The 20,549-nt window shown below is 43.9% G+C and overlaps 1 protein-coding gene across 4 annotated transcripts; it reads left to right on the top strand.

The window, feature by feature from the left end:
* Nucleotides 1–1,716: 1,716 nt before the first annotated feature.
* On the top strand, nucleotides 1,717–19,279 carry LOC124053367 (proline-rich protein 5-like). Of its 4 annotated transcripts, XM_046378452.1 has the most exons (11): nucleotides 1,728–1,862; nucleotides 5,657–5,899; nucleotides 8,191–8,280; nucleotides 10,628–10,831; nucleotides 11,651–11,731; nucleotides 12,557–12,663; nucleotides 14,480–14,571; nucleotides 14,659–14,799; nucleotides 17,330–17,474; nucleotides 17,589–17,891; nucleotides 18,441–19,279. In XM_046378452.1, exons 3-11 carry the CDS (start codon nucleotides 8,255–8,257, stop codon nucleotides 18,791–18,793), a joined length of 1,452 nt encoding a protein of 483 aa, XP_046234408.1. In that variant the 5' UTR covers nucleotides 1,728–1,862; nucleotides 5,657–5,899; nucleotides 8,191–8,254; the 3' UTR covers nucleotides 18,794–19,279. The 4 variants fall into 4 exon arrangements, with proteins under 4 accessions (XP_046234411.1, XP_046234408.1, XP_046234410.1 ...); XM_046378454.1 differs by lacking the exon at nucleotides 10,628–10,831 and having other exon boundaries at nucleotides 1,729–1,862; XM_046378453.1 differs by lacking the exons at nucleotides 1,728–1,862; nucleotides 5,657–5,899 and adding an exon at nucleotides 6,410–7,312.
* The last annotated feature ends 1,270 nt before the right edge of the window (nucleotides 19,280–20,549 follow it).

Here is a 20,549-nt window from a genome sequence, read left to right as displayed (position 1 = left end):
TTTGCGGTGTGGGGCCTTGATTTTCAACTGACCACAGAGTCTACAGGTGAACTCACGCTTGTGGAAGTTCACTTTCTCAGCTTTATGTTTTGTTCCTGTCATGGCTGAGGGAGCACACAAAAAAAAACAAACTTCCATTACAGTCTCACATTTTTATGACTCTAAATGCTTCTCTCTTCAGTTAAATATATTGGAGAGTGGAGATCAGAGAGGACTGGAGAGAAAAATGTGACAACTGTGAAGTGAAAACAAACCCACAACTTCACACACACACACACACACTGTTCACACCATGAACTACTTTTCCAAGAGGCTGGCACAGAGACGAAACATATCACCTGCCACATGCTGGTACACTTTGACTGCGACTGTAACCAGTAATAGTAGGCCTCTCTGATTCATATGAAAGAATGACTTTTCTTACACCAGAAACAGAAGTGAATAAGAGTCACTTCGACCACTTAATGGAGAACTAAAGACAAACAAATTAGTCCGGGTCTTTAGCTGACTGAAGTCTACTATCACCTGACTTTAGTATCACTTGAGGAGAGAGTTAATATAGAAACCACATGAAGGTGGGAAAAATAAATGAATAAATAACCGAGCAGAGGTTATTAAACAGGGTGTGAATTGATCTAGAAAACTGGCTTGTGTGTGTGTGTGTGTGTGTGTTTGTTTGTGTGTACGTGTCCGTCTATTTATGCTGTTGTCGTGACCAATTAGCAGACGTACATGAGAGTGGCCTTTTATTTCAATGGCAGTATGAAATGAAAGGACACTCTGACAGAGAGAGATAGAGAGAGGGGGCAGAGAAATGGTGGTGAGGGAAGGAGAGAAAGATGTGGTGGTGGGGGGTCTTTAGATGTCGTGCGTGGGTGTAGACACAAATAGACCTCAGACAGAAAGAACAGCCAGTTCTCTGCTTCAGTCTGTGCAAATGTTACTAAACTAAAGTTGTGGACACCACTTTTTTTTCCTCTATGAATCTATGGAAAACTTATCTCTTATCTTGACATCCAGAACATTTAGAAAAAGACAGACAATTGTGAGCTCTGACTTGCGTCCTTTGTCTTGTACTCTTTGTGCAACTCCACGAGATGTTGATAGTCCAAGTAGTCTGCCATGTGAGTTAGTCAGCTAAGCAGAAATAAGACGGAGCATCGTGATATTAAGATTATATTTACTACATTGGTATCATAAGTCTAAAGTGGTTGTTACTGCAATGGAGGCACCAACTGCTGATTTTTCTTATATAGATAAATACCCATTACTTACAACTTTTTAGCTGACTTAGAGTTTCCATGTGGACCTGAGGAAGGACTGTGTGTGTGTGTGTGTGTGTGTGTGTGTTTACTAAACATAAGTCATCCTTGCATTTTTTTTGTCCCCTTGAACACACCCTTAGGATTTAGTGTCAGGGTTGGTGTGTGTGTCTCTCATAGTTTGTGGTTCTGAAATGATCATGTGATGGCAAAACCTCCTTTATCCTGCTAAAATTACACCTGTAGCTACTGTACCACCCCCCCCCCCCCCCCAAAATCACTGAAATCACATATTTATGAATATCTTTTAATATATGAACGATGATTTTGACTTTCAGGACTTAAATCACAATTTGGGTTTGGATTTTTCTCATCGGCACAAACTTTGTCTGTAAAAACACTGACACACATGTCTCCCTCTTCGTTCTCCTCCTCCTTCTCATTCACTTACTCATTAATACATCAGTTGTTTTCCAGCTACCTTCAGCTGCACCTGAACAAAGCATTTAACCTTTAACTGCAGCTGGACGCTCACCGGTGAGGACCAGGATGCTGCTGAAGTGGAACATGTATGCGGACTTACCATCTGGGTAAGCAGAGGTTAGTACCGATAAGTTTCTCAACCCTGCTGTTGGACTGTCAAGTAAAACTTTGTTGTTTTCTCTTTAATCTAAATTCCTCTGAGGGGGTGAATTGAGGTAAAAGTCATCGCCTGCTGTTCTGCTGCAATCACAAAGGAGGAAATAAGAAAGAAATATTTTGATCTGACAGAACTGTAGACTGTGCAATAAACAAACAAACAAAAAAAAATATTTTATTTTAAGGCTAAGTGCATTTTATTGTGAAAGTATTTGGTCAAAGTGGTGAGAGATCATTTTAACTTGGTTCTCACGTTGACATTAGACACAACCTTGTCTTTGTTTCAACACAAAACATGGAAAAGGAAAAAAAAAAAAAACCCACCTGAATGTTTCCAGTGTCGGATTAATTCTAAGGAAAATCCCATTCTGGTAGCGATGATGTTGCAACCTTGCTGTGTTTAGTGTAATCATGTGGTTGTGTAAGCAGCTGCTGCAGGTTTGCGCCGGGCGATGTGGGCTCCTGAGTGGACTCATCACAGGCTCCGGCAGCTGTTTCCTTTGGCTGGAGTGCAGCTTTACTCCCCTCGTCCGTTTACACAGCTCAGATTAACATGATGCCGAGTTTTTAATGCTGCCAGAGTTTGCCTACGTTTGGTAAAAAGTGGTGTCCGCTTGTGCTTTTACTTCCACATACAGTCTCCATCGCGGGTGTGTTTGTGTCCTCCTCGAGCGTTTGTTTGTGTCAACCTAAAGTGAGTTTGTGTGCGTTTAAGCAGAGTGGAGGAGATGGAGCATAGCTGAACACAAACAAACACTGTGTGTCTCCATACGGACGCTATCAGGTCACCAGTTCCAGTCCCTGGAACAGACATGTTGTCCTGGCAAAGACCTGCTCACTCAGGTCAGCATATCAATTACTTGAATGTCTTCAGCGTAACTCTGATGTGGAGCTGTGAGTTCAGGTTTACGTGTGATGAGAGGAAACTGTGCTTTCCAGCTCTTGATAATGCAGTTATAGTGTTTGTAAACTAGAAACTAACTATAGGAACTCGGAACATTTTTTTCTAACTCCAAAACCCTCTTGCAGTGGCAGTAGTAACCAGGAAGGGGATGTGAAATCATTTGATATGTAAGTTTTTAGAGTGTGTGTGTGTGTGTGTGTGTGTGTGTGTGTGTGTGTGTGTGTGTGTGTGTGTGTGGGGTGTGGGGTGGGGGGGGGGACAGGAAATGAAAAGCAAAACCAGGGAGACTCAGAGCAACTCGTCCTGATATGAGCTTACAGATTTCACCGAAAGAACCACACATGATTTATTTTTAATGACCTCAAACACCCACGTTTGATTATCTAACGATACTGCGCTGAAAAAATGTTGGCTTTATGTAGTATTATAGACAGAACCGCGCACTGGGCTTGCTGCAGTCACGGTGCTCTGTGGTTTTGAACGAACGGCTTCCTTGTTAAAATCAACTTCAAAGTGTGCTGTAAAAGAGCACATAGTCAGCCTTAAACCATAAAGAGAAAAGCTGTGCTGCAGAAATAAATGAGCATGAGTGTTCAAATGAACAGTTTTTTCCACCTTTGGGGCTAACCTTTAGCCCCGTGATCAATTAGGCTAACATTAAAATGTCACAACTAAAAACAAAAAGATTTTAGTAGCAAAGTGTCACTGAATTGAACAAGAAACACATTCGAGATCATGGAGAGTTCAATTACAATGCTGGTTAATCCTGTATTTCCTGGTATCAAGGCCTTGCACACACCCACAATAGCTGTAAGCAGGATTCTCTGCAAGTCACAGAGCTAACAGTGTGTGTCCCGAAACAAATACTCACACCACGCCTTCACTGCGTTTTTTCTTTTTTTTTGTTTTGTTTTTGATGGTCTCCTGGGGTGGATGAAACACACACAAATCGTTTTGGCACATTCAGATACAGCAGACCTGCTGACAACAACAGAAGCACATATCAGTCAGCTTGTAGTCTCTGAGGATGTGAACGTGTTGTGGGGCCTTGCCTCCTTTTTAAGGTTAGGGTGAGGTTCAGTTAAGGGTTAAACATGTTGTGGTTAGGGTTACATCTACAAGAAATTAATGTAAGTCAATGTAATGTCCTCTGAAGCTAAAACACTGCTGTGGGTGTGTGTGTGTTTTGAGACATTAAGAACACTATTTATATGATGTTAAGTGTTGGTGAACTCTGGAGCGAGCTGTATTTTTCCAGGTGCTGCTCTGTGTGTGTGTGTGTGTGTGTGTGTGTGTGAGAGAGAGAGAGAGAGAGAGAGAGAGGGAGAGTGAGTGTGTCCTTGTTTTATGGTCCTGAGAACTTATAAGATACAATCTGTCCTTGACCAGTAGACTTTACTATTATAAACCTGTTCCTTATTACAGTAGGAGGGGACATTGCACTGTGTGTGTGTGTGTGTGTGTGTGTGTGTGTGTGTGTGTGTGTGTGTGTGTGTGTGAGATCAGTAACTCAGTACAGCGAGTACAGATGCAAACTTATGCAGTCTCTGTAGACAGACAGAGTGCAGCTTGTCTGATCTGACACAGTGCACTCTGTGGTTAAAGTAGTGGTCTGCACGACAGAAACTATGTGCAAACACACACACACACACACACACACACACTCTCTGAAGCTGCTGAGTGGCCTTCTCAGCCGATGGTAAAAGCACTCAGTGTGATGTCCAGTGTTGTGAGCGGGCTGCCGTTGTATTGGTTTGGCCATAAATGATTTCACCATGAATTAAACATGATGGGAGTCTCACAGTGTTTTCAACCTGCTGACAAAGCTGCCTCAAATCTGCACCAAAAAGTTCCGGCAGGAGTTTGAATCGCTCTTTCTCTCTTTCTTTAGCGATTTTACAGAAAGTCAGTGGGTCAGTCAGTTGGTCTGTGAGTCGGCCCGTCTGTTACTAAACATTCATGTACATACATCATTGCACATTCATGGTCTGCAGAGGTTGAATCCCGCTGACTTTCCTCTCGGGTCACTGGCAGGTTGACATTTTTTGTGCGAAATGTCTCTTGACTTATGGATTGCCATGAAATTCAAAGAATGCATGCCTCCACAAGATAAACCGGATCAACGTTTTGTTTGTTGTCAGGTTCTGGCTGAAACTATATAATTGCAGCAGAAGTGTCAGTGTCACTGTAAAAAATGTATTTAAAAGTAGCCTAACTTTTATTGGTTAAAGTACTGCACAGATACAGGCTGCATCCTTCACTGCCACACAGGGAATATTTTAGCCGTATTTTAGCTATTTATCTGATGGTTTGATCATCTCTTGCTGAATTAACCACAAATCTAGCTGCACGTCGTGATACTGTATGCTTTCTCTGTGTGGTAACACACCGTGTCACTCAGTAAAACCTGACGTTATCATTTACCCGCAGCATTGGTACGTGTGCGTCATTCACCCGCCACCTCTGCCAGTGAACGCAGCATAAAATAGAGTTAAAGTACCTCAGAAATGTACTTGAATGCACTTTCCACAGCTGGCCTCAGGTGTCATCTGTTCATCATAGAAAGAAGCAGTAGGAGATGAATAAGAACTGCAAAGAGTTCAATTTGCTTCCATTAACAGTTTCTTTGTTTATTCTTTGCTTCGTATTTATTTGCACGTGTGTTATCGTACACCACGCGCATAGGCTGCATCCCTCACAAGCTGACCCTCTGCACACACGAAATCTCAAGCAGGCGCGCGCGCCCACACACACACACACACACACACACACACACACACACACACTCATTCTCTCACTTCCTCTCTCTCTCTCTCTCTCTCTCTCTCTCTCTCTCTCTCTCTCTCTGAAGCTCGCGCACAGCCCTGAGAGCCGCGCTGACAACGCGTAGCTCACGCGGGGGTCAGGTCCAAGCACGCACGTCGTCATCTTTTCAGGAGAACGTGCAGCCCTCGCGCGCTCTTACCTCTGCGCTGAAGCGCCGAGCAGACCTCCAGCCTTCACGCAGGGTACGGGAGTTCTCTCTGGCTTTATTGCGGGATTTCCACGCAGAGGGCGCTTGCTGTGAAAGGGAGCGTGGAAGACGTATGGAAAAGTGAGTAACACTGACTGAACATCGATCAACTTAGTTCAAACTTAAGAAAGAAACGACTGTCCTCTCGTCAGCCTGTTTTATGATGTTACGGTAAATGAACCGCTTATTGTTGACTTAAATCCATAAAAAGTAAACTAATCCTTCTTCCGTTTTATGCTGCTTTTATGTCTTATGATTTATCCTAAAGGGAATTTCCTCCTCTAGACTGAAAGTGTTTCATTGCACGCGAGTTCTCCGCAGGTAGACAAGAGGCAGACTTTGTGTCAGAGTGGGACAGCGCTTAAAAACAGACACCAGTGATTTGCGCTGCAGGACCTCCAACTTGTGGTTTGGGTTTTTGCCAGACGCTGGCAGAGCAGACAAACCTGCTGCAAGACTGAGACAACACTCGCTTGAGCGCTTGTGTGGTGCAGGGTGGTAATTTCCCTGATGTGCTGCTGATTTGCAGAATGGGGTGTGTGTGTGTGTGTGTGTGTGTGTGTGTGTGTGTGTGCTGTGTCTTCCAGCTGAAGCAGATTATGGGTGTTAATTTTCACCAGTTGAGTCTCTGATATCTACTTATAATTTAAATTGTCTGCAGAGGGAGAAGAGGAGGAGGAGGAGGAGGAGGATGAAGAAGAGTAGGAAGAGAAGTCAGGACTTTGGTTTTCATTCCCTGCACTGTTCATAAAAATGTACCAACAGGCCGACTGAGAAACAATCCCAAGAAAACATGCAATCCATTTAACCGCAAGTGAAGAGCCCTTAAGCAAGGCATTAAAACACTCTTGTGGGACTTGTGGGAGAAGAAAGACAGACAGTTTGCTCATCTAGATTCAGGCTGACTTCTGCAGACTCGAACTCAAAGTTAAAATCTGCAAGCATATTTACGACAAGAGCACTTTGGTCAGTGCAAATGTGCTTCACGGAAAAATCGCAAAGACGATAATGAAAATGACTTAAATGCTGTGGGACGGACTGGCGGCCAGGCAGCAGCGGGTCCTGGTTTATACTGCACAGTGACAAATACAATTTCCAGGAAGTAAAAGCGTGAATCAACGGAGAGTGATTACTAGCCAAGCTGACAAACACATCACAGTTTTCATCTAAACAGAGTGTGATTGTCCTGATCATGACCTCAACTCGTACCTACACGCCACCCACAGCGCATTTGAAAATAACACTGTTTAAACCAAGCACACCTTCGTGTGATGTAACCAAAATACTGAAACTATCACTGGAAGTGCATTTCTCCTACACTTAAATGCTGCAGGTCTCATCAGTGACGGTGGAGCAAAGAAAACGAAGAGCAACAAGTGGGTTTTTTGGTTAAGTGGGTGATGATAGGTGACGAGGAAGCCTTCGCGTTACCATGTTTGGCCCTGCGCTACAAACCTGCCCGATACGTGTGTCATTCTATCCGTGGGTGAGCTGGTGAGTGGGGGCATTTGAGTTCGTGGTGGGATCATATTTCTGTCTGAACCGCTTCACTGTAATTTGATTAGAATACTGTGTCTTGTTAGCTGGACAGTGAGAAGAGACACCTGTCTGTCTGTGAGTTTATTGTATCCGTCTAACTTAGTCCTGTAGTGTTTTACCACATCAGCTGCAGACACACTGCAGTTTCCCATATATTTTTTTTTTTAGATATTTCTTATTTTTTTCCAGAAGTCACTCATTATTAAAATGTCGACACTGAGGTGATACGGCAGATTTATTAACCACTAGGAAACTGGATGTCCTGTAGGTACTCTAACTTGCCCGACTGTCTTTGAAACCACCATGTGTAAATGTTTTATAAGGTCAGACACATCATAATCAGGACATGAGGTTTTGTGTTCATGAAATGAAGACGGTTTCAGTGGTGCAGACTACATGTTTTCAGCCTGTGCTCTGGGGAGATGTTGGTGTGTCGGCTCTCTGCTGAAACTCATCAGATCAAGAGAGCACATACCTCTTGATGAGTAGCGGCACATATGGTCTTATTCCTTAAAGATGTTGGTTTTCTTCGGGCTTATTTTCTTAAATCATGCAGGCTTTTTTTCACAGCAGACTCACTGACTTGTCATGGAAAAGCAAAGGTGTTACTCGTAACATTAACAAAGCCTCGTTAAGTCATGACTGTGTAACGGTGAGCCGGCATACCAGGACCCTGAAACTAAAGCAGCCGTTATCAATTTGTATTATTTACACCTGTGCTTTTCCTACCGGGATATATCAAAAATATCAACTTGACAAATTAACAAACCCGACCGTTGAAGGTGTAATGTCAGGTGATCATTTTGTCTGATGTTCTCTGTTTCCTTTTTCAGATGCTGATTGGTCGGCGGTGGTTGCAGGGCAGTTGCTAGGTCGCAGCTGTCTGCCAAGGCTAACATGGAACGAGAGGGCTCGTTTAGGAGGTGAGTTCTCTCTCTCTCACTCCCTCACACACACACACACACACACACACACGCTTCAGCCAGCAGCCCTTACTCAGTGTGCAGAGTTTCGCTGCAGCTCCACTACTTTTTCATTTCCCTTTTCTGTCTTTTTTGTCCCCGTGCTTTGGGACCTACAAAGGTAGATGAAAGTGAAAAACCCACACATACGCTCACACACATTCCTGAATGACCTCATTCATTCTTTCATTCATGCAAACATCCCCCTCGTCCTCCTTTGTTTAGTAATTAGGCCGCAAAATTTTCTCCCTCAACTCTTCCTGTTGTGTCAGAGCCAGAAAGCAACAAGTACCTAACTTCCAGGTTACGCCAGCATCCTGCGCTTTTCACAGAGGTAGAAATGCATCCCTTTTTTCCACCAGCAGTGGAATAATCTCCAGATACTTTCTGCAGCTCTGTGTTTGTTCTGCCTTCTTTCTCTTTCCACTCTTCCACTTTTTGACTGAAGTGTCTGTAGATTCGGTGGCACAAGGCACCAACATTGCATCCCTTTCCCTGTTTGACGCAAGACGTGTGTGTGTGAGTGTGAGAGAGAGAGAGAGTTTGAGAGAGAGTGTGTCTCCTTGTGTGTGTGTTTGAGCTCAGGTCTCCTGTTTCTCACACTGACCTATTTATACAGAGTTAAACTAAGATCCAGGTTGACAGACGGACCTACAATGCACGCGCACACACACACACACACACACACACACCTTCTCTCCTCATCCCTGCCATATTCTTTTATGTGCCTCTGATTTTTCATTCACTCCTTTTTCCCCTTTTCGCACTTTTTATTTTATTTTTTTTTCTCTTTCTTCTGCTTTTCATGTCCAAATTAATTGACATTCAATCCTTCAGTCATTACAAATGTACTGGAAACAAAGAAAAGTAAATAATTCCACAGCAACAGTGTGTTGGATACACACCAAACAGTGATAAGTGAATTGGACCAACATGTGATAAAAGCTTGAATACATCTTTTATCTGTCCCACACACACACACACACACACACAGACAGACAGACAGAAAGAAAGAGATGAGGAGGAAGTAAAATGTGTGTCACCTTTAAATCCTTCCCCTCCCTCTTGGCAGCTCTTGAACCTCAAAGGGTTCCTTTGTTTGCTGGGTACAAAAGCTCACTGGGTCACATGGTGACCGACTGGCACAGGGAGAAAGAGAGAGAGGAGGGCAGATACGAATGGAAACAGTTAAGATGGGACAGTTAGGAAAGAAAAGTGAAACGAGAGAGAAAAATTTTTAAAAAATCGGTGAGGGGGGCATGTGAAGGAGTGAGCTAGACACATCGGCCTGGATGACAGAAAGGATGAAGGTGCTGGTGGTTTGAGTGAATCAAATTGATGGAAATCTTTTTGTTCTCATTCGTTGCAGACATTGCAGCAGTAATATGAAAACTGCAGAGTTTGCAGTGTGCTTATTTATACTTGCCTGTACGTACAGAGTGCATACACATAAACACACACACTGTACTGTACGCAGTATTTGTCCATGAACTGCACCTCACTAGTCGTACACCTCTTTCATTTTCTGTCTCCCATGTTTTGGATTTCACATCACACGTCTGTACTTAGCTCCTCTTCTTCTTCTCTGAAAGGCCCTCTGCGACATAATGCGTTCCCTCGATCTGAAGCTTACACCATCGCCACCACATTCCCAGCCCCAGTCCATTTCCTAATCGAAAAGTAAACTTAAAACCCAACAAGTCTGACCCTATCAGGCCTTTGAAGACGTGATCTATGCAGTCTATAGGTTCAAGGTTCTCAGCTCTGCCGTCTCCATGCATCTTCTCCCCTGCCTGTACCTCCTGTAGACTCTTCCTCCTCTCTCCTCTTCTTCCTTTTTCATCCTTTCTCTGCACTTTCCTTCCCTCTTTTTCCGCTCTGCTCTGACTCTCCTCCTTCCTCCTGCTGTATGTTTACAAAGCAGTAAAGTACATCAGCTTGTGTAAACATCAACAGGTGGCTAATAAAAACCAATCACCCATCAACAGATGCCAGTGTTGTCATAAAAATCAGGCAGAATTACAGTGGCTGTATATCATAGCTGTCTCCTTTGGATTTTCTGCTGCGTTGGACTTTCTGTATGTGCTCTGTATTTTATCTGTTCAGTCTAATGCCTTATTTCTTCAAAAACGTAGACCACAAAGCTGATGAAACACATCCTACGAGAGAAAGTTGGCTTTAATGCTTTATCTACGTTCGCTGGCTTCCACTAGCATATATGGAAAGCAGACTCTGCTCCACCGGTATCATCCAGTACCACAACGGACTGGGCTTTACTTATTATTATTTCCCTCCGTCTGTCCTGTTGGATTTCAAGGAGCCTCCACAGTAAACTGAGGCTGGGCAGCGGCTCGTCCTCCAGCCTGACCGACCTCTCGCAGGCGAAAACCCCAGGAGGAGGAGGAGGAGGTGGAGGGGATAAGGGAGGAATAACTGGAGGACTGGCAGAGGAGTGCGGTAAGGACAAAGGGACCCAGCAGAGAAGAGCCGGGGCCAACGCCACCTGGAACAGGTTCGTATGTCGAACATTTTCGATTGGTCTGAAGCGTGTCCTCCTGGTTTACCTTATTTGACTTTTTTTTTGGTCAAGGGTGCAAACCTCCGCCTGCATGTTTATCTACACATGTATTTGTGTGTGTCTTTTTTTTCTTGGCAGTACCAGTTGAATACACACCACAAGCAGGAGGCTCTGTTGGTGCTGTTATTCATCCATGCACATAAGCAATCGGCTCTATGTGTCCCTCTCCCCTCGGGCTCCTTTGCCATCTCTTTTGCATCCATCCCTTACTCATCTTTTCATCTCCTTCTGCCTCACAGATCCTTTTCTTCTCTCTCTCTCTCTCTGTGTGTGCTCTGGTTATTTTTGTGGAGTTTCAGCTTGATTTGTCCCTAGACAGTGCAGAGTGGAGAGCAGAAGCTCTCGGTTGGTTGGGGGGAGTTGAGGGGTGGAGGTGGTGATGGTTACACATCAACATGCACTGAGCTGGAAGCTACAGTGACGCAAGTTCATGCCGCTCACGACCTGTTTTACTCTCCTTTCTCATTTTCTTTATATGCTTTGTTTACGCTTTGGTTGTGTTGTGTGTGTGTGTGTGCACACAGTTGTGTAAAATCAGATGGGAATACTTAACATTTTTCATACCGTATTTCTACATTTTTCTGCATTTGTTATTTAAATGACACAAATTTCCCTCAACAGAATTTTTTCAGCGCTAAATTTTCTTTAAATGTTTTTACTACCCAGAAATAATGTGCCGTGACGCATGACATCAGTAAAGTAACTAAAAACATGTTTCCTCTAAATGCTGCTGTGTGTGTTTGTCCTTCTCAGCATCCACAGCGCAGTGATTTCAGTTTTCCAGAGGAAGGATCTCGGGGAAAATGAACTCTACACTCTGAATGAAGGTGTCAGGTTGGTCCTCTGCCTCTCCTCTGTGTTTTATTTGTTTACTTGTCTGATTCTCTGGCTGCACTTGGGTTGGTTTTTTATTTTAGTAAGAGACTAAATTATAGTGTTTTCTTCTCTTGATTTGTCATCTTGCCTTGCTGCTGCATTGGAGTTGGAGAGACACGCTTGCTGGCAGCTTCACGCTAAAGCTCAATCTTAACTGAAACATCAACACAACCTGTAACAACTGTTGTTGTTGTTGTTGTCGCCTCGCTTAGCTGCCTGCACCAGGGCTTGTTTTTACACAGCACCTTGAAAGCCTGCAGAGGGGAGAGGAGGGGTCACCGCTGTGTGTTTAGTTACAATGTAGCCGAGGGCAGTTGAGACGGTGCTGACAAAACCGACCCGAGTCATGTACAGTGAATCTTACGCTGGTCTGCATCTTCTCTGAGGCGACCAGCGGTTGTGAATTGAATACTGAGCAACATGGAAGCTTGGCATTACATTACAGAAACACAACAGTGGCCATATAGACCAGCAACCTTTTGTAAAGTAAAATGTTTGTCTGTTCGAACATACGCTGTTTGCCCACTGATTAAAGGTCAAATGTTCTTTGTGAGCCGCCATACTAATCTGTGACTGTGTTAACAGTTTATCGGTGGAAAATCCTGTTGTTGTTGAAATGTTAAGATGTCTCCTTTGTATTCAGCGTGAACAACATCTTTTCTCATTTCCTGAGCCTGCTGCTGTTCAAACACTGCTGCTCTCCTCGGTATGCGAGGACCAATTAGCTTTCATGTTTAGCAGATATAACTGATGGTGTGTGTGGCGTGGTTTTTTGTTTTGCAGGCAGCTGCTGAAGACGGAGCTGGGATCCTTCTTTACTGAGTACCTTCAGAACCAGCTGCTCACTAAAGGCATGGTCATACTGAGAGACAAGATCCGCTTCTATGAAGGTGCACATAAACGTTAACCAAACATACTGTATACGCATACACTCGATGAGGGGAATGCAGATGTCTCCCTCCCTTTCAGATAGAGGACATAACTGGGACTTGTGGAAGACACACTCTTTAAACATCCCCAGTGTGATAATCCTGATAAGTAAGGACGAGCATTGAAAGGAAAGAAAAGAGGAGGAGCTCAGAGGGTTCAGAGAGCTGTCGAGCTTGATGGGAACATCGTTAGCTTTGCTGCTGTTTAGTGAGAAACCAAAGAGCTTTTTACCTGATAACTGAGCGAAATGACAAGCCGGAGAGTCGCCAGGCTCAGAGTTTTTACATTTCGCCCTGAGCAGGACGTGAATGTCTTTACTGACGCAGCGAGTGTGGCTAAAAGACATTTACAGGTTGCTGTTTGGTGAAGAGCGTACTCATTAACTGGAAAGAAAATGCACTTTGTTGAACAAAAACGTGTTGGAAATCTTAAACAGAAGTGATTTGATGAACCTTGAAGACAAAACGTATTTATTTTTTCAATTAAAGTTCTACAACAGGATTTAAGTGATGCAAAAAAACTATGGAGACTCGTAGTTTGTTTGTAGTTTAACTCGGTTATTAACTAACAGCTCCTCCTTGTGTTTGGAGAACGTGTTCACTGTGCCAGTGAGTCATTTTGGTTTCAGGTAAAACTCAGAGGTGAATGTTAAGAGTTTTTATCTCAATGTGACAAAAGTCACAAGTCTTTTCAGGGAAAAATAATAATTGACTAAAATTCCAGATGCTAAGTTAACCTTTGAACTATTAGTTTGAACTGTTGGAACAAGACTTTATCTCCACCATCACTCTTGGCAGGAAGGACATTTTAACACGGTATACACATGCACGCACGCACACACACACACACACACACACACACACAGTCAGAGTGAGACTGAAACTAAGTCTTTGAAGAAATGGTGAGATCAAGAAACTGAAATCAATTTGTTCTCTCTATTGTGGTAAATGTGTGACCTTATTGTGAAGCACTTTGAAATTTTAACACACACACTCACACACACACTGACAGACGTTCAGTGCCGTTGCCACAGCAACGAGAAAGGAAGCGATGCTTTCCGTCAGTTACACAACATCCATGAGAAAATTAAGACCAAGACAAACCACCGTGGACTAATTGTGCCTGCACAGATCTCTGCTGAAAAATATGACAAGAATATCTGATTGTTCACGGGGCCTCGTGACATTTAGAAATTTATTCCCCAGTTCTGTGTTTCATCCAAGATTACTGAGACACGAGTGAAATTTAACATTACATGAGCAAACAGTAGGTTTGTTTGAGCCTATGGTGAGATATCCCATTCACAGGCTTCACCCATTTTATTGTATTTCACACCTGAGTTGTCTCTTTCAAATGGGTCTCCCAGCTGATGCGACTGACCCAAGTGTGTTTAAATACTGTAACTGTATAAAAACAGGGAAAAAAAAATAACAAGCAGTGTTTGCTAAAACGAAAAAGAAACAATCCTAAATGAAGAAGATCCCAATTCACAAGGGACAAGTATAAACTCCGGTCTTTAATTTGCATAAGATTTCTAGCGAACACATTGCAGGCTGCGTCATGTCCAACATCACTCGCGTTCTGTAAGATTTGCATGGGGTTAAGGACACCAACACCCTCAATAATAACTGTAATTTCTCAGATGACACATTTCTAAATTATGACGCTGAGATTTTTCCAAAACATCGAGTCACATCATCTCTTGCTGACTTTTGGAATTTCTTTGAGTTTCTCTCCTGATTGGTTGTTTGTCTTTCCTGTTTGTGTGTATTGTAGGACAGAAGTTGCTGGACTCCCTGGCGGACACATGGGACTTCTTCTTTTGTGATGTTCTGTCCATGCTGCAGGCCATCTTCTACCCTGTACAGGTACACACACACACACACACACACACACACACACGCTTATACTGTCTGTACAAAGCTCTATGCTCATATGTGTGTGTGTGTCCTCAGGGGAAGGAGCCGTCAGTGCGTCAGTTGGCTCTGCTCCACTTCAGAAACATCATTACGCTCAACCTGAAACTGGACGAGGCTCTGTCTCGCCCCCGAGCCAGAGTTCCTGCTTCTATCATACAGATGCTGCTAATACTGCAGGTACATGCAAGCGCACACACACGCACACACACAACTGGCACAGACACAGACTGACTGATGTAGGGTGAAGGGAAGTGAAGAGGGTAAATGACAACAGAGGCTGTCTGAGAGCAAAGGGATCTCACAGGAAGTAATCTCAGTGTGAACACAGAGCACAGCAATCTTCCCATGAGCACCCAGTGCCCTCTGCACCCTGTCTGTGTCTCAGTGTTTGTCTGTGTGAATTATCCATGTTTACACTGTCCTTTAAGACACAGTTTTCTCCCATGAAACCGTGGCGACCCTGTGCAGATTTAAAATGGTCACAGCTGCAATGAAACTCCCCCCGAGATGTTCAGGAAAAATGTTCAGACGTCACATTTCAGGAGCTCAAACGGCAACACTTGCAGATTTGCACATCACAGAAGAGCGGACTGTTGGCTTGGCAGAGGTCTCCGCTCTTCAAGTAGCCTTTGAGCTAAATGTAGAATAAGTTGAAGAGGGTCGAGTTGAAGCGAAGGGTTCGAGGAATAAGCGAAACGGTTGTTCATCTTTGAAGTGATTGCCACTGATTTGCATCAGTTCGTAAACATTTGAAGATAACGCGGGAGGCGACTGATATGTCCTCAAAGTAAGAAGCCTGATGTGTAACATTAAGGCTTTTTATACACATAGCTGAACAATTGGGTTTAGTTATTCATCTGTTGAGCAGCAGTTTGTAGCTGTGCACAGTTAATTGTCCATTACCTTCTCTTCCTGTGGGAGCAGGAAGTGAGTTGTTTACTTGTGAAGTAACTGTGGCAACACGCACTGGATTTCCAAGTTAAGACGCTGCCCTTTTCGCAGAACTCACACCCTTTTAATTCACCTCCACATATTTTACTATGGAGGGAGACACTGATAGCTGCGCCTCTTCTCCTGAGTTTATGCAAGCAGAGTTTTCCAACCTGGAGGTCAGGACCCCTGGCAGGATGGCTAACGAGGGTAGAAAGAAGCAAAAGTCTGTTTTGAAAAATGTACTGTATGCTGCCTTGATTGTGAAAAATAATTTATCAGTGATGGTTTCCAAATGGGTGTTAGTTTGCATTAGAAACCTGAGCACTGGAGCAACCAATCAAAGGTTAATAGAAGATTTGGACTCAGCTAACAGTTAACTTGTTGTCCAGTCCAGCAGAAGCCTTTTTTGCTACTGCTTTAAAGTTAGACATTTATTGGTCAGAGGTAAGATGTGGGTCAGGGAGTGAATGCAAGTGGATGAAAATGTGCTCTCGAATGCGTCTGGGAGTCTGAACTCTTGTGTGGGTTACTGTGGACATCATTGTGGTGACTCATTGACCCAAATGTGCTGCTTCCACACTGAGACAAGAGGGAGGGCAAGACAGCAGAGTTATGGAGGGTAAAAAAGACCCAAGAATGGAAAGCAGGATGAATTTATTTTCCTCTTTTACCCACTGTGGACAGACATTTACTGCAGAGCCATTTTGATTGGTCTGTTTTTGGTTGCCCTCGATGAATAATCAGCCCGAAAGCAGCGATGAGGAAGAGAAAACAGGTAGAGCCGACAGCTTAGAAGAAGACAGGAGAGCAGGACAGCCAAGATAAGAGTGTGAGAGACGTAAAATGCAAATTGCTGATTTTTTTTTTTTCTTCTTGTTTCATCTGTTAATAATTTCCCATTTGTTCTGTGACGCCAGTTCACTGCAGTCTGGTCTATTTATGTGGTTTGTCTCTGCGCTGCGGTTTTGAAACTTGAACGATTTCCCCTTTGTTATTTGAAGAGTTTGAAGTGACGACCGGGCCCATGTGCCTCACACTCCTCCGCGAAAACTGCGGAAGGGACGCAAGCCGAATCCAACATTTAAGTAGCAATAAAAAAGGGAGAAAAATAAAGAAGATAATTATTTTATGTCTTCAGTTCAGAAAGCCTTCAGTTTTCAAACAGAAAAGTTCTGGTTTGCTATTCTTTAAGGCTCTGAGCTCGTAACTCGGCACTAAGTTGATAACGAGGGCAACACTTTAACACTAAACTGGCTACATGTTGTCTCTTTCTCTTTTTGTGGACACTGGCAGTCAACTTAGCGCACACGTGAAACGGGCAGAGAGAGAGGTTGCTTGATTAATGAACGGTTTACTGAGCCCAAAACTTTAGAAAACTTTACAAAACAAACCGGCCTGACCAGAAGCCTAAGACGACCTGCTCAGTTTGAGTCTTGCCGTGGAACTCCACCTCCACCTCACACCCCCCAACACACACACACACACACATCTTTATTTGGTTTGTACACTCATCATTCTAGGTTAATAAGCATAACTGGGAAGGCTGCTCGCATCAGCTGTTACCGGGTAGTCGTAAACTTTGATCCAATAATGACAGAAGTTTACGATCTCAGCGGTGGGTTACATTATTATGTTTGCATCGGTTGTTCACTTGAGTCTCAGAAATTCTGTCCAAACTGAGCAGTGCTGGCGATGTTTTTCAGCAGCAGTTACTGGCTAACACAAAGTACCATTTGTTTGTTTGTGTGTGTGTGTGTGTGTGTGTCTGATGCAGGGAGTCCATGAATCTAAAGGTGTAACCGATGACTACCTCCGCCTGGAGTCTCTCATCCAGAAGGTGGTCTCTCCCTACCTCGGGACTCATGGGTTGTATTCTAGAGATGGCTCCTCTGGTTTGCACTGCTCCTCCTGCCTCTTAGGTGTGTGTTTACCTCTTGCATACTGTGGTATCTTTGCGTGCTTTTAATCATAAAGCAATCAAAATCCTAAATCAGTCCTCCTCTGTTTTCACTCCCTCATTATTTCCTCTCCAGAAAAGCGTCTGCAGCGCTCCTGGCCCTCCCGAGCAGGCAACTCGCCGGTGGCCAAGAACCCGGTGGTACGCTCCAAGAGCTACAACGTTCCCATGCTGACCCCCGTGGTGGAGTATGACGCCGACTCCTCCGCAGGAGGCAGCGCAGGTATCAGAAGACACTCTGTCTCTGAGATGATGTCCTGCTTGGAGGAGAGCAGCTCTGAATCCACACCCGCTACTGCCGCCGCCGCCGTCGCCACCACCAACAACGCCAGCCTTTCCAGCTACACTCCAGCTTTCACGGCTTCTGCTGCACTTTCAGGTACGGCTGCGTTGGTCAGAAAAATATTTTCAAGACTGCGAGAGGTTATTGTGCCTGGAGTGATGGGTGAGTTCATAAGCAGAGAGTTTGATTTAAAGGTCAAGGATCTGTTTGTATCTTGCAGAACATTTCCTGAAAAAATGAATTATGCACAGCATCAAAGCTGCTATAATTTATGTTGTAGTTGTGTATTTATTTTTAGATATATTTGCAACCATTTGTGGCAGTGTTGATGAGGAACAGACAACATGCCCATGTGAAACTTTGCTGGCAGTGATTCCCTTGTTCACGCATCGCCCACCATGTTGTTCTCACATAGTCACATAAGAGAGGAAGTTATTTCCGAGTCCGACGTCGCCGACTGCTGTAATTACAGTGATGACCAGTCATGATTTAGAAACAGTATTTTATCATAAATCACTTAGTGTTATATGAGAAGAACAACAGTATGATTGTTGTTACTGGTGTTACTGTGCTCAACCCCAGTGAGACTAAAAGAGACTTCGCTGTCACATTTAACACGTTTAATTCCTGATGTCTTCTGTTCAGACACTGTGACCTCCACCCAAGACCCCCGGCCCAGAGACGGCAGCGGTCCCGCTGGTCCTCCCCCTCTCCACCCGCAGCATCACTCCCCCTCCATCCTCCCCGAGCCTTCGCCAATCGAGGACAGGCACTGCACGGGCTCGCTGGTGTCCAACTCCTCTGCGTCCTCCAGAGCGCTGGCCCAAGACACGAGCTCGGGTCCCAGTCCTTCGTCCAGTCCGGACATCACGATGGGCCACGTCCTGGAGTCTCTGGACTCCGAGCCAGAGCACGATGGCATTTTTTTGGACTTCTCAAGACATTGTTCTGGTGGGTCGACGCACAGCAGAGGCAGCAACAGGCAGAGTGTGGCGTGACACACACACACACACACACACACACACACTGATGGATGCCGAGCCATGACTGACATTCCTCACACCCTGTGACGCCTCCTGCTGCTTTATGGAGACTCTACATCTTCAGGGATTCTTTCAAACTCGCTGATTTTTCATAAGACTTGTAGAAGGCAGTCTGACCTCGTGTTGGCTGGTAAAAATGTTAGATATGTTTTAAACTGTATTCCCCCCAGTTGGAAACATCAGCACAGACCTCTCTGGGAATCACACAAATCACTCGACGTTCAAACTAGACTACAGACGAGTGTTTTTGTTTTTCTTCGCTCTCTCAGAGGTGATTTTTAGAGATGAGTTAAGATGACACCAGTACCTAAACACCTCTTCAGCACCAGGGCTTTAGCTGTCCAAATCAAACTTTTACCATTTCAAATGTAAAGGAAACTGTCCAGTTTGTTGGTTGAACTTATTTTATTAATCGATGAGTAAAATATGAATTTGAATTTTGCACTTGGTCTCTCACCCGCACTGAATTTAAATCTAAACCGGTTGGCTTCTGTTTATCTGATACTCATCACAACCAGTTATTTGTGTTTTGTCTTTGTTTCTTCGGACTGAGGTGCATGGAGAAAGTTGTATTTACAAAGCAGTTGAGGGCACTGGATGGTGACAGTATCTCCACTGTTTTGCTTTTAAGCCTCATCTACATAAGATCAGTGACACATTTCACGTCCCATTGTTTTCTGCTGCTTTGATGTTCAAGGAAATCATTTTTTCCTGGTACCATCAAAATAAAAGCTGGTCCCAGTGCAAATTTGATTTCCACTTTTGAAGCTGATGACGATTCAGTCCTCGCACCTCGCCAAGAAGATAACAGCCAACATTGTTTTGCCTGCATTCATCTGTTTTCAAACCTTGGACCTCTTCCTCCCACTTCCTGTCGAATCAAAATCGTCACCGAAACTCGCCTCTGCGTCAGCTCAAGAGGATGTGACTTTTTCTTTAGGAAATGTTTTAGCTTAAAGTCTAACTGAACTTCTTTTGACAAAGGCCTTTGTGAGGTACCAGGGAATGGGTTTCAGTGATAATCAGTTGTTTAAAAAAAGTTAGGTTGTCTATGAATGAATACAGCCTTAAAAAAATAATATATGTACTGACAAATCATGGACCCAATTGAATGCTTTTTAAAACATTATGAGATCGGTGCGATTTGAGAAGTTTCATGTTAAATAGTAAGTATATGTACTCTGCATAAACACATCTGAAAACTTTGATTTAAAGCAATGATATCGGGCAATATTTTGGTGGATTCCGTATTTTTTTAATTTCAAAATGAGGAAACTTTGCAGACGCTGCCCCCTTGTGGCGCCGTGACCACACTGCAACCTACAGGCAGGAGGAAGGTGAGGAGGTCAGTCAGAGACACCTGTGAGACTGGGAAGGAGGACGCCGATAAATTCAAACATGGCGGAGGCAATGGGGCAATGAAAGAGTTTATTCAGTTTCTTTCCTTCCGTCAGAAGAGAAGTGAAGTCGTAAACCGTCCGTGAGCCGTTCATGAGCCAGTCGGTTTCAAGAAGCAGGCGGATTTTCTGGATTTGTGTGCGAATACGTGGCTGCTAGGTGAGCGCAGGTGTGCGGAGCAGGTACGGATTAATCTCTTTCTTTATTCTTCTTTCCAATCTTCAGTTTGCTGCATGAATTATTGGAATCTGGATCAAAAACGAGGTTTTCCCATTTGATTTGTTTGAAGATTGACTAGAAGAAAAAATTTAAT

This window comes from Scatophagus argus, chromosome 22, assembly GCF_020382885.2.
Source record: "Scatophagus argus isolate fScaArg1 chromosome 22, fScaArg1.pri, whole genome shotgun sequence".
Taxonomy (NCBI): Eukaryota; Metazoa; Chordata; class Actinopteri; family Scatophagidae; genus Scatophagus; species Scatophagus argus.
This window is presented reverse-complemented; position numbering and strand designations above follow the sequence as displayed.